The 13,852-nt window shown below is 41.4% G+C and overlaps 1 protein-coding gene across 2 annotated transcripts in view; it reads right to left on the reverse strand.

Moving 5' to 3' along the window:
- The window catches only part of ALDH9A1 (aldehyde dehydrogenase 9 family member A1), a 35,030-nt gene that overhangs the window by 369 nt on the left and 20,809 nt on the right, over nucleotides 1-13,852 (reverse strand). For both annotated transcript variants that reach the window (XM_018570392.1, XM_018570391.1), the window contains exons 7-11: nucleotides 11,971-12,111; nucleotides 9,052-9,240; nucleotides 7,327-7,411; nucleotides 3,417-3,558; nucleotides 2,044-2,156 (exon numbers count right to left, since the gene is read on the reverse strand). In XM_018570392.1, the coding sequence (XP_018425894.1) occupies nucleotides 2,044-2,156; nucleotides 3,417-3,558; nucleotides 7,327-7,411; nucleotides 9,052-9,240; nucleotides 11,971-12,111 (670 nt within the window). The remainder of the gene's footprint in view (nucleotides 1-2,043; nucleotides 2,157-3,416; nucleotides 3,559-7,326; nucleotides 7,412-9,051; nucleotides 9,241-11,970; nucleotides 12,112-13,852) is intronic.

Raw genomic sequence — 13,852 nt, forward strand, 5'->3', positions numbered from 1 at the left:
ATTAGCGGTATATACTCTATATACCACATATAGGAGTATATACTGCTAATACATGCTAATACAGTGCAGACAATACATTTACAATTATACTAACATGAATGGATTAAATGATCTGTATGTAGCCCTGTACTATGGATCATTTAACCCATTCATGTTAGCAGAGGATCATTGTAAATGTATTGTTGCAGGCACTCTATATGTACATGTACTATATACTACATATAGAATGCACTAAACAATAGATTTACAATTATCCTCTGCTAATATGAATGGGTTAAATGATCCGTAGTGGACCCTATCACTACCTCGATCGTCTCGACGGGCGAACCTGTTACACCAGCAATGATTGTCATTTTGTTTAACCCTAGTAGCTGTGCCTCCCCAATATATTCTGTACTCCCCTGCATCACGTGCTGTACGCTGTAATCACTTTTACCCACTGTCGTTGCAAAAATTTCATGTTATGTTAAAAATCAATAAAATATTTGATTCAAAAATGATCCGTAGTACATGATATGTAGCCCTGTACTATGGATCATTTAACCCATTCATGTTAGCAGTGCAGAATTGTATATCTATATGTACTGTACATATACAGCACAAATGTCCCGTACATTGCAGCAATATATTTACAATAATCCCCTAACATGAATGGGTTAAATGATCCGTAGTACAACTACATATTATGTACTATGGATCATGATTTAACCTATTCATGTTTAGCAGGGGATAATTGTAACTATTACTGCAGTGTACGGGACGTATGTGCTGTATATGTATTATGGATCATGATTTAACCTATTCATGTTAGCAGGGCAGAATTGTGAGCGCCTCCCACAAGCTGAGCACCGAGATGCGATGCAGTGATCTAGCCCAGCGCCGACTACAAGAGGCACCGCGTGAGGCTAAGGGGATCAGAGCGAAACTGTGAGTAAGGGAAGCTGGGACGGGGCTGGCTGTAAATCTATTGCTATAGTGTACTGGACGTGTGTAATGTATATGTAGTACATATATAGAGCACACACCTCCACTACACTCCAGCAATAGAGTTACAATTCTCCCTAACATGAATAGGTTAAACCATGATCCATAGTACATAACATGTAGTTGTACTATGGATCATTTAAAGTCACCTGTCCCTTTAAGAAAAAGTATCGGTAATTGGTATCGGCAAGTACATGAGGGGATGTACTTGGGCCTGAAAAAGTGGCATCGGGACATCCCTATCTATAGATATATATCTATAGATATATAGATATTACAGAAAGACTATTTTTCATTATTAAGAATAACAGTTATCCAAAATAGCAGAACACATCTCAACCATAATCCCCCCCCCTCCCGCCAGCCCCCATACCAGTATCAGGATTACAAATACACGGTGCACGGCAACACCATTAAAAAAGTGTAAGGCCTGGTTCACACCTGAACGTTTTGTAGCGCGTTCAACGCTTGACGAACGCTCTACAAAACGCTCAAACATCTAAATCCCATTGTATTCAATGGGTCTGGTTCACACCTTGCCGTATTTCCGCCCGTCCGAACGCGATACAAAAACGGCCTACGCCCAAAGAAGTACATGTACTTCTTTGGGGCGTTTTGGTCTCGCGTTTCCATTGGGATACAGCCAAGTAGCCCACGGAAACGCGCATTTGTCGCGCGGTTTTTTAACCGCGAATCGCTGTAAAAACGCGCACCGCATATTCAATACGCCTAGGTGTGAACCCAGCCTAAAGTTCAAACACAAGTCCATTAAACCAACTCTTAAACAAGGCCTCCTTCCTTTATTGTAACAGACTGCAGGGTATAGAGCATGTTCTGCAGTCTGTTAGACTTGTTACTTCATGTAGCTACCAGAATTTGCTGGCATTTGCAGTAGTAAATTCAAAATACATTTGCAGTAAGAGGTTCTGCTAAAGTCTGGCATCGTCATAAGACTATTAAATACAGTAAATACCATTGTTACCTTCAGTACTTCACGCACGCCAAAAGATTACAGGATATGTAAACTTCTTCATATGTAGAGTCATAACCAACACTTACCAGACTTCTTGTAGCCCCCAAAGGGCAGTTCCACTGGGCTCACATTATAGTTGTTGATGAAGCACATTCCAGCTTGTAAAGCAGCGACTACTCTGTGAGCACGCTGTATATCTCTGTAGGGAGAAAGGGAAGTGCATCTTCAGTACTTACACCAGCAATGCTTGTAAGGAAGCAGGAGAGACAAATGAGAGTGAAGAGTGGTCATTTCCTACTTGTCTCCACGAGTACACTACATGAACTGATACATGAACATGGTATGAGGCAATACATGGAGTACACAAAATCCTAAAACCAGCAGAGAAAATTTCAAGCAAAGAAACATGTCCTCAAAACCAACCCTTTCATCATCCAGGAAAATCCATGAACATTAAAGCCCAACAACAGGCAAAGCTTTTTAAATATTTTGGATATGTTTAAAGAGGCCCTGTCACCACCTGCTACACTGACACAGCAGGCAACCTGTATTAGGAGTACTTACAGAAGCCCTACCCGACACTTGTAACCAAAAGATATATCAGTGCCACAATTCTGCTATAAATCTCCAAACAAAAAGCCTCAGCAAAGTAAAGCTGGCCATACACTGTGCAAATTTTGTCCGGTTCTTGATGGACCAGCTGAAATTCGCTTGGTGGGTGGCCCTGTTGGCACTCCTCTGTCCAGCATCCTTTGATCAAAAAATTGAAGGCGCTTGGTGGAAAAGGCCTGCTGCCGCCATTGTTTGATTTTTAGGGTGGATGGAGGAATCCATTAGGGTGGATGTGCCGTTGCCATTTCTTTTTAGCTAGGCTGTATTTGGTGTGTAGACTCACTGGGGGCCTTAACGTGCATTTTAAAATGCTGGGCCTCCATTGCATTCCTGTACCTTTGAGGAGTGGGCTCCCTCCAGGCAAACCTGTATTCAATTTATCTACTGCTAATATGCTCCAAGAGGAGCCTTGATGAGGCAGTGTGGCTTCCACATATTTTGCAAAAGTTGTGCAACTAAAACTTTTAACACATATTGTTAAGACAGTGTAATTTTGCTGCAGGCTAGCTGGTAAGTGTGCTGTGAAAAATTGTGCAGTCGCCATTTTTAGCTTGGATGCATTCTTGCAATGCCTCGCAGCCCGGCTTCTTGATACCGGAAGTTCGGTATCTGGAGCATTTGGGTGAGTAGGAGTACTCGCCCAAATACTCGGTATCGGTGCATCCCTAGTTCCTGCCATTTACCTACAAAGATGTTAGATATAGCCAGTGTAAGCACAATTTCTTTTAAACCAATTTATAAAAGCTATTTGATTATATAGGAGGTGGCAGAGTGACTTTCCCTGCTGAAGATTCCTTTGGTTGTAGCAGATACAAAAAAAAATATATGTCTTTAAAATCACACTGACCTGCTGAAAACTCCTCCAGCCAGACCATAGGTTGTATCATTTGCCCTTTGTAAAACTTCTTCCTCTGTATCAAAGGGTAGGATTGACATCACAGGTCCAAAAATTTCTTCTTTGACACAGGTCAAGTCATCTCTACAATTTCCTATGGAGAATTCAAAAACAGCAGACTGAAAAATGAGTGGACATTTTGTGAATTTTGCAGAAGCTCGCATACACCATTTTGAGAAATCCGAATTGGTAAATAGGTTAGAAAAAAACCTAACTTTTTTCCAAAATATTACCAAGTATTTGCTCGTAAAATAAAGCCCCAATGTGAAGCCAAAACAACGCAAAATGTATGCAGTACATATCTGCAATACACGCACAGTTTGTTTTATCCCTTTAAAGGTCCAGCAAGACCAGAAAAATGCCTGTTCTGCCAGAAATGCACTCAGCTCCTACTCCCTATTGTGGACTGGACCACACGGCATTTTGTAGAGTTGTCAGTCTTAACCAGTGTTTTTTGCTTAAAGTGACATTAAAAGGATAAATTTTTTCCCGTCCCCCCATGTTAATGTCAGCACTTACCTTAAATAATGTCTCTTAATCCGATCTTCTTCCTTCTTTCCTGATGTTTTCATCTGTCCCTCCAGCGGTGCGGCGGCTCTCCGATCCAGCGCTGACTCCTCTCTGCTAGCAGGCACTTCTGATCCAGCGTTGTCTGCATGCAGGTGCACGCGTCCAAAGACTTACCTTGCGTCTCTGCTCGTCTCCCGGCCGAGAATCCGAACTGCGCATGCGCCTGCCCCAAGGTGCTTTGCGGCCGCCGGAGCAGTTTCGTTTTCTCGGACGGGAGCACGCAGCCGAAACAAGGTAAGTGTTAAGCGCGGTTAAAGCGTTTTAAAAAAAATAAAATAAAACTTTTTGCCTAGATCTCCTGCTTGATAGCAGGAGATCTAGGCAAACAGGAGGGTTTAGAACCCCTTTAAAAAGGAGAATTATGAGGTAAGTGCTTTTCACTCAGCTTCATAATCTGAGCCGACCTGTGAGAATGAAACTGTCACAGGTCGGCTCAGTAGATCGGGAAGGGAGCGTACACATAGCAGCGCTCCCTCACTTCTCGATCCTGGCTCTGCAAAGAGCCGTGACAGGGGAGGGACTGGATGCTCCCCTCCCCCTCCGATCCTCCAGCGCTGACTGGCGGAACGGACGGGGAGGGGGCGGATACAGCTGGCTCTGCCTCTAGATAGGCAGAGCCAGCTGTCACTCACGCAGCTGGCGGATCCAGACATAATTGTCAGGATCCGTTTCAGCTGCAGCGTCTCAGTATACCGCGAGCTGTGGCTCGCGGTATACTGAGCTTTGGGTGACGGGAGGACGCTAGTTTCTGTCCTCCCGTTACCCTTAGGAGAACTATGGGGAAAAGCCCTAACTCCATAGTTCTCCTTTAACTACTAACTCCTCTTACTCTCAGATCTCTATACCATTCTGTAGTTCAATATAAGAATATGAAGCACTCCTTGGATGAACACAGTAAGTATGCAGTTTAAATACTTCAAAAATAAAAACACATAGCATTAAAAATAATTTTGTAGCTTAATGTACAACGCCTACAACTCCCAAATAGAGCATCTAATTTGACTTTATTTTAACATATTGTTCTTTGTAGAGAAGCACCTAAATTTCATCCGTTGAAACATTTCATCTGAAAATGGTACTATGGGCAAAAAGCCAATAGTACAAAAACGGCTAAAAACGTAGTGCATCCTCAGCTTTTCTCCTCCCCGCTGGGCAGCGGATGCAAGCTTTGGTCTGTGTCCTCTGATTTTCGCTGCTCTGCCCCACCTATGTCGGCAGAGGCAGCAGGGATCGGAGGGGACACAGATTTGATCCAGCTGCTGGCACCCAGCAGGGAGGAGAGGCTGTCAGGAGGCTGAGCAGGGCGGTGGGGAGGAAAGCTCAGCTCTGGTGGCAGGCGGGAGGGGGTGGAGCAGTCAAGCACAAATAATCAGTACTGATCACTGTGTTTGTAAATAACTGAGGACACAGTGATCACTATATCCCCAGTTATGAATGAACAGGAAGTGCTATATATTACTTCCTGTTCATTAATGAATGTGGACTTAGTAAATATTTCTTATCTGCTCACTTTATGAATGAACAGGAAGCAGCTCAGTAAAGAAGCTTCCTGCCCATTCATGACTGGGTTGATAGTAAATATTTACTATCTCCACTATCTCCAGATTATGAATGAACAGAAAGTTAATTCTGTACTGAGAGCTTTTTGTTCATTGAGTGCTGGGGCTGCAGAAAAAGACTGAGGACTCGTGTCCTCAATCTCCTTTTCTATTTTAAAGTAACAGATATAATAGACCCTGATATTTCCCCAAAGCTGCTAAAAACATAAACATTATTTTATTTTTTAACCACTTCAAGACCAGGTGTTTAGACCCCCTTCCTGGGCAGGCCATTTTTCAGTATTTAGCGCTGCGGTACTTTGACTGACGTTTATTCCGTCATGCAACGCTGTACTAAAATGAATTTTATACCATTTTTTGGGGACATATAGAGCTTTCTTTTGGTGGTATTTAATCACCACTGCGGGTTTTATTTTTTACTAAAGACGCCCGCTCAGATCTAGAGAGGTCCTGGCTGGCCGTTTTTTTTACTACGGCCGGCCCGTAGGCAGTTAAAGATTAGGAGGGGGAAAAAATTAAAGTTTTGGTCTAAAAATTTCATTTTGGTGCATCCCTAGTTCTTTGACTTTGAAATAGTTACTATAAAAAGTATACACATTATTGAAAAACACAGTCAACAGAAAAAAAATATACAATTAAAAACAAAATTAAACAAAAACTCCACCTCCAAACAACTTAAATACTAAATTTAATATATACTAGACTCCTGAAAAGACCCAACTGTGCAGGTGTTCATATCAAAATCAGCAAATGGAAGGTGCAGTAAATATTATATATTATACACACATACATTATATATTGTACATATGTGAACTGTGTCAACGTTGTGTAAAATTAACCAGATCCAGAATTTGGGAATACAAGGAACACCTAAAAACAAAAAATTCTGGGTTCCCCTTCAATTCTTCAAACCATTTATTCAATAAAGAAATGAAAGTGTAAAATACTGTGCGTGTTAATGAACGATTAAGACTTCCATTATTCCATTATGGCTTAGGGGTCCATTTATGAATGTTTTGACCCATGATTCACACAACTTTTACCCAAGATTAAGCTTTTATACCACATGATTAAATTAGAACATTTGGGAATCTTGGGTGAAGGTTCCTGGGGTAAACATTAATGTACACCTTAGAGTCTTTTTATTTTTACAGAAGTACCCATATTTACATTTACAAATCCTGAGAAACAAGTGCATAGAATTCTGAAAGACAAACCCCAGACTGTAGTTAAAGTGACATTAAACCCTCAGATTTTTTTAACATAAAACAATACTGTAATGTGTGACTTACTGTAATCCATGGTTGTTTCCCTTCTCTTTGCTGCTCTTCCTTTTAAATCCTCATGTCTTCTCATGCTGGGGCAGAACTTCCCTTTTCAGCTCAGGGCCTCTTCCTGTAGTGCTGGCTCAGGTTTCAAGCCTATAGAAACGTATACACAGACACCATATATCCATTCCTGAGACAAGGCAGTCTGCTGCAAAACAGAAGTTCTGCCCAGCATGAGAACAGATACAGATTTAAAAGGAAGAGCAGCAAAGAGAAGGGAAACAACCATGGATTACAGTAAGGCACATATTACAGTATTGTTTTATGTTAAAAAAATCTGAGGGTTTAATGTCACTTTAAGTTACCAATTTCCACATAACATTAGGAATATCTTTCCAAAACTCTGGATCAAAGTTCTTCATTTACAAAAGCAGTTATGAAAGCAATACAAGGGAAAACATTTACCTAGTACACAGGGGTTCATGAAAAATCCTTTCAGTTTAGGATCTTTTGGAATATAAGGATCTCCTCCCGTCAGGATTTTTGCCCCCTAACCAATTGAAATATGTACATATTAAAGTGCTTGTTAACACTCCTAGACAAGCAAAAAAATTACATTTAAAAACAAAACATATATTTAGGTTTGTTTATTCATAAACAGATTGAGGAGCTCTAGCAATGATCTAAAGCTAGGTAGTATTTTTAGATGTTAACCTTCTTCCACCTTTATTATTTTCTATCTCCTGCTCTGGTAGTCACTACAAGCATTCTGGGCATTACAAATGTAAAATATAGCAAAGTAAGTGATGAGCTTCTGTTCATAACAGCAGTCTGTTAAAAGTACAAAATAAGAGGAACGGAGAGTTCTTGAGGTTCATAAGACTGGAAAGAGGTTAGTCCTCCATCAGACAGTTTACATATGGGACTGCAAGTTAAAGATAGTGCACCAGCATAGCAAAGAAACCTGTTAAAACTTTACTTTAAAAGAGAGAGAAAGCACAGTAATCAAGTTAGAAGATGAGCGCATATATGTAAAGGGCACAGCTTGCTTCTGGAAATATAGGTGCCCTTATCTGAAGGGGAGTGCAATATCTCTCTCCCTCTTTTTAAAGAATAGTCAAACTGTGCAGATGCACCATTAGGATACTGGCTGTAGAATGGGCTCTTGTTAGACATAACACCGGATTGGGGGGTAAAACTTGAATTCACACAAAAGTATATTAGCGTTTGCATTACTTCTTAGTTTACCCATGGAAGAAAACAGCATTGCTGCAACTTTCCCTTACAGTTGGGAGTCCTACAAATATCAGTGCACAATCCTCAAGCAAAAACACCTGGGCAGCAACTAAGCTCCTCTTAAACATGATTCAAGCATAAGAAACAGTGAACAAGACTGGTGTTGTTGAGACGTTTCCACAGAAGTAGTCATTACCCTCCAATAATATTTCAGAGTTTCTTACCTTTCCTTGTCCTATTGAGCTGCAGCCTGTCTTCTGTTGCAGTATGTCTGACAATTCATTCCTCTTTGGTGCCCTCGTACGACCAAACCCATAAACCATCATTCTGCAACTACTGGCAACTTCCTGTCTCGGAGTGATGATGCAACACCATTTCCCTAGTCAACCAGCAGCTTGTGCATTAGGTCTTTGCCCTTGTGTTTGTACCAAGTTCTTTGCTGCTGTTCTTGTTCTACGTGTATGACACTGGCTCTGGCTGACTGATCTTCTAGTTCCTGACTCTGTGTACCCTGGCCTGGTTCAGCTTACTACCCACTTAGGCATCTGATTTCTGGCTTAGCAGTGACAACGTCCTGGACTTTCCATTGTTTTTTGCAATAAACTCCTTTTATCTTTTAACCTGAACTTTACATTTCTGTCTGGTTTCTTAGTTCCCTAACATAAAAACATAATCACTGTCCTTTTGAAGTCAACTAAAGACTCCCTGGTGCTGCACTACTAAGACAGCATTTTGTGGACAGATGAGACAGAAGCAGAACTTTTCAGGAAAACAGCATTATGTAAGACATGGTGCAGGTGATATGGGGTGGCTTTGCCAGTTCAGTGCCTGGATGGCTTCCAAACCATGAGAAACTAACATCAAGCTGTATCAGAAAATTCTACAGCAGACTGGCATGGTATCTGTCATTTAAAATGCAGAAGACGATCTGCTTCAGAGTAACTTTCCACTTACCTGTTCCTTTGCACCCTTAATGAAACCAAACACTTTTTCCAGTTGAGGGCGGTTAATAAGTGGTCCCATCCTGGTGTCTTCTAAAAGGGGATCTCCAATTTTAATCTTCTTTACCTTCTTCACTACCGATTCAGTAAACTTCTCCAGAATGTCCCGTTGAACAAACACACGCGTTCCATTGCAGCACACCTGAACAGTACAATCATGGTCAGCTCATCAATCGTAGTCAGCTCATCAAAATGAGGTCTTACAGGTCAAGGAGTGACAGCAGAAAGTAAAGCCAACCACACAAACATATCAGACTTTGAAAAGAAAACCTCTAATATATGACCAGAATTACAGTGAACCTTCTATCAAAATTTCTCTCATAACATTTTTTAAGTCTTAACCTTTTTTAATGCCCAAGTTTAGTCTTCCTTTTACTTTTCTAAACATGTTTCATGTTACAACCATATTCAGGGTGTATCATGAAACATGGTCACATCACGAGCACCCCCCACCCCTCCCCACTTCAAGAATCAAGGGGTCCTTCTGCCCACAGGCTGCTGCTGTTTTTTGCAATTGGTGTGGCTGTGCATGACTTCGCTCACACAGTCATCCATTCACAGATCCTGTAAAAAAAAAATTCTGTAAATGGGAGAAACTACAAGTCCCATCAGCCACCACTTCACAGTTGTGTGGTAAAGGAATTACCAACAAGGCCAAGTGTACTCTGTAGAATTTGCTGACAAAAATATTTGAGTAATGTATGGCACAGAAGTGAGAATCTAAGACAATGATTCACAACAGTTGTCCTAAAACATCTTATTAGCTATAGTCACCAACTACAGAACAAAAAAAGTCTTGCCCTGACTAGACTAGTAGGCCTGCAAAGAATTACCTCTGAGCTGTAGCTCAATAAATTCCAGTTATAATGCTGCCAGTTATAACACCAGCATAAAAAAAATATCAAATTGTAGCATGGATGGAAACCAAATATAATTATTTTAGTAAAATCAACAGGAAAATTACTGGACATGGGTTAGGCATTGCTTAAGTGTATGACCAACCTCAGGCTAGAGACACTCTAGGAGACACTCTAGGAGACACTCTAGGAGACACTCTAGGAGACACTCTAGGAGACACTCTAGGAGACACTCTAGGAGACACTCTAGGAGACACTCTAGGAGACACTCTAGGAGACACTCTTCCCCAGAGTGGCTGAAGGGGATCTGTTCTTGAGTTCTACAAATCAAACTAATTGCCAGTAAAAAGCAACAGCCTCAGCCCTAGCTCCCAAGCTCATAAAAAATAAACCCACAATGAAATCAAACAGATTCAGATGCTAAATACATTTAAATTTACAAGAGCTTAGAAATAGACTTTAGTTATAAAAAGGGAATTCCAGCACATACTCTGTTTTTAGACACTTTCGGGCTGATGTGTAAATGTTTGACAGCGTACATCTTGGAGAATGCTATTCACTAGGGATGCACTGATACTTGTATTGGTGCCAATACAGAATATTTGGGCAAGTACTCTTAATCGCCCAAATGCTCCTGATATATTGGTAATAGGAACCCGGGCGGCGAGTCATTACACATCCCCCAGCTTCCTGATTGGCCCGGGAAGACTGCTCCATGCTTCCTCACCAGGGAGCATGGAGCTGGGTTCCTGGCTAATCAGGAAGTCGGGGGGCAGGTAATGACTCACCCCCCGGCTTCCTGATTGGGCACTAAGCCAGCTCCATGCTCTCTCGTCACTTGATGAGGGAGCATGGAGCCGGCTTCCTGGCCAATCAGGAAGCCGTGGCGGCATGTAATGACTTGCCACCCGGCTTCCTGATTGGTTGGGAAGCTGGCCAATCAGGAAGCTGGGCAGCGAGTCATTACCCACCTCCCAGCTTCCTGATTGGCCAGAAAGTCAGCTCCATGCTTCCTCTTCACCTGGATACGAGGGAGCATGCAGCTGGCTGGCGAGTCATTACACGCCACATGGTGTCCTTAATGGGACTTCTGGTATTGGCATTGGCGAGTACCAAAAAAAAAAATTATATATATATATTATATATATTATATATATCGGTTCTCGATACAAAAAATAACAAAACAAAACAGTATTGGTGCATCTCTACTATTCACATGGCATTCCTGCCACTAGACAGAGCAAGAAGCATACGCGAACAGCACTCAGAGAGAAACATTTATATAATAGGCCCAATGTGGAAACATTTATATTATAGGCCAACAGTGGAAAAGCTATCACACTTTAATGTATATAGTGCCATCACAAGCTCAAAATAAAATACATGCCAAATCTGATTTTGTTAGCCAGAGCAATTAGGCCATCTTACCTAGGTATAAACCTCCTGAATCTTGAAAGAAAGCGAATTACAATTGGGATTTTGCAGAAAACGTAATGTCAGTCCTATAACTGCACAGGTGGATTTAAATTCCCCCGTTTTTATTCCATTCCATCATAAGATTATTAAACTAGGTTACAAAACATAGTAAACATATTAATAAAAATCTGCATTTCAAGTATTTCTCATCTGGGTTGTCCCTTGTATCTGCAATACCTTTGGGTCACTATTGCTCCATCTCACCCTCAAGTCCTGGAGAATATCCTCCGCTCTCTACCCTATACATGTCCCGCTGGTCATCTGACTAGCTTTCTTAATTCAGAATCAGAGCCGAATCTGAATTTTAAATAGAGAAAGCTAGTTGGATGACCAGCAAAAAAAAAAAAAGGTCTTCAGGAAAAACATAGCAAGTTCAGTTGCTTTAAATAATTTTTTACAGATATGCTGAATGGAGTGACAGAAAAACAAACACTAAATGTAGCTATCAATATGGTGTTACAGATCTGTTGTGGATGTTGCTGGAACTATTGTGTAAACCATTGAAGATTATTCTGATACCTCCACAAATTACACTTTACCTGTCCTTGGGTTAGGAAATTTGCCATCATTGCACCATTCACAGCATTTTCCAGGTCACTGTCAGAAAAGATAATGAGAGGAGACTTTCCGCCAAGCTCCAAAGTCACAGGTTTAATGCCTTTGGCTGCCATCTCCATGATCTGCAAAGAGACAGACTGGTTTTCAGCTTGTTAATTATTTCTGAGGTATGAAGTGCATGTATTTCTGGTACCCTGCCATTGCATAATAGCAGCCCTATCACACTGTGCATGACCCAAAGGCTTTGAGTTTCGGTGAGATTTGTGGACAATTACATATGTGGTAAGGCTGGAATGTATGCGTGTTCCTGTACTCAGTACACATCTGCTGGTTTACAGCACAAATAAAGCCTAATCTTATAGATTTAGTATTCCACGTTTGGAATAAATGGCAGTTTGAGATTAAGGTCTTTCTAATTTTAGGCGGTACTTGTTCTGTAAAACCAGCAGTTCTGGATGCACAGCTGGTCCAGAGGGCATAGAAGAATGACTGCCATGACCCCAACGATTGTCCTAAAATGAGGAATAAGGCCTCATTCACACACAAGGCAAGCAAAATTGTATATTGCGTATATACGAGCATCTATGCGCATATATACGAGCGTATATGCGTGCACTATATGCAATCCCAGAATGCATCACTCGTAATGGAATTTTTAATGTGCTGTACGCATGTACATGCGTATATACGCATACACGCACGTAAATACGCGTATGTGCGCGTAAATACGCAGCAATACGCTGCCCGGACGCATCTCTGTTCCATTCTGTTTTTGCGCATATATACGCTACGCAAATATACGGCTCCATACGCGGCTTTGTGTATGGAGCTGTTTATTTGCATGTGTAGCATATGGTACAGTACGCGCGTATATGCGCAGCAGTGTGAACGAGGCCTTAAACTCAATCTTGCTGATTGTGATGAAGTGATAAAACAGAAGGCATTTATACAGTAGGTTAAGGCAGACTCTGCTTTGATTTGGATTCAACATATCAGCACAACTGCTCAGTAGAAGTGCATCACTGATGAATAAAGATGAGAGGTACTGAGTAAGTGATTGTTAGAGAGAGTTACATATACCAAATAATCTGCAAACACAGGTTTATAAACACTATGGTCAGAGTTTTATGTAACTTTCTTCCTAGAGTACAAGTTAAATTAATTAGTCTTCAATTAAACTTATCCGGAAGGTTACAAGTCTGAATGCATCAATTGCTTACCCGTCACAGTATACAGTAACAATGTGAGAATTAGACCATTGTATTTGGCTGTATGCAGAGTTGTCTCACAGTGTGCGCCCAAACTCTCACATACACACAGCAATGTGAGTAAGCTGCATGTAGTGTAATAATAGAGACACTTTTAAAAAAAAACATGGGTGTTTTTCGGACGATTGTCGGCGGGTTTGTGGCATGCTCGGAAGACAAATTGCAGTCATCAGAAGCCCGCCCCCCCGGGCTTGCGATGATCGCAACTACGATCTGCCTGTCCAAGATGGGCAGATCGTACGTTTTTTTAATTACCTTAGTCAGCTAGCCAGTTTCCTGCATCTAGCTGTGCGAGTCTATAGACGCACACAGCATGCGGCAACTCCCTCCTTCAAATACTGACCCTGCCCTCAGTACCCTCCCCCAGAACCAGGAAGTTCAGGAACGCAGAGTATCCTGCTGGTCCCGATAGAGGTGACAGCGACCACACGTAAGTGCGGGGGAGGACAGTGAAACAAAGATAGGTACTTGGCATTTTTTTACCTTAATGTCCAGCCTTTAGGACTACTTTAATTGGTCACCCTGAAGCTGGGTACACATGCTTATATTTATTTTTGTTCAGTTCTGAATGAAAAGAAAAAAAAAAAAAAAAAGA

This window comes from Nanorana parkeri, unplaced genomic scaffold (genome assembly GCF_000935625.1).
Source record: "Nanorana parkeri isolate BGI_ZX_2015 unplaced genomic scaffold, ASM93562v1 scaffold1527, whole genome shotgun sequence".
Lineage (NCBI taxonomy): Eukaryota > Metazoa > Chordata > Amphibia > Anura > Dicroglossidae > Nanorana > Nanorana parkeri.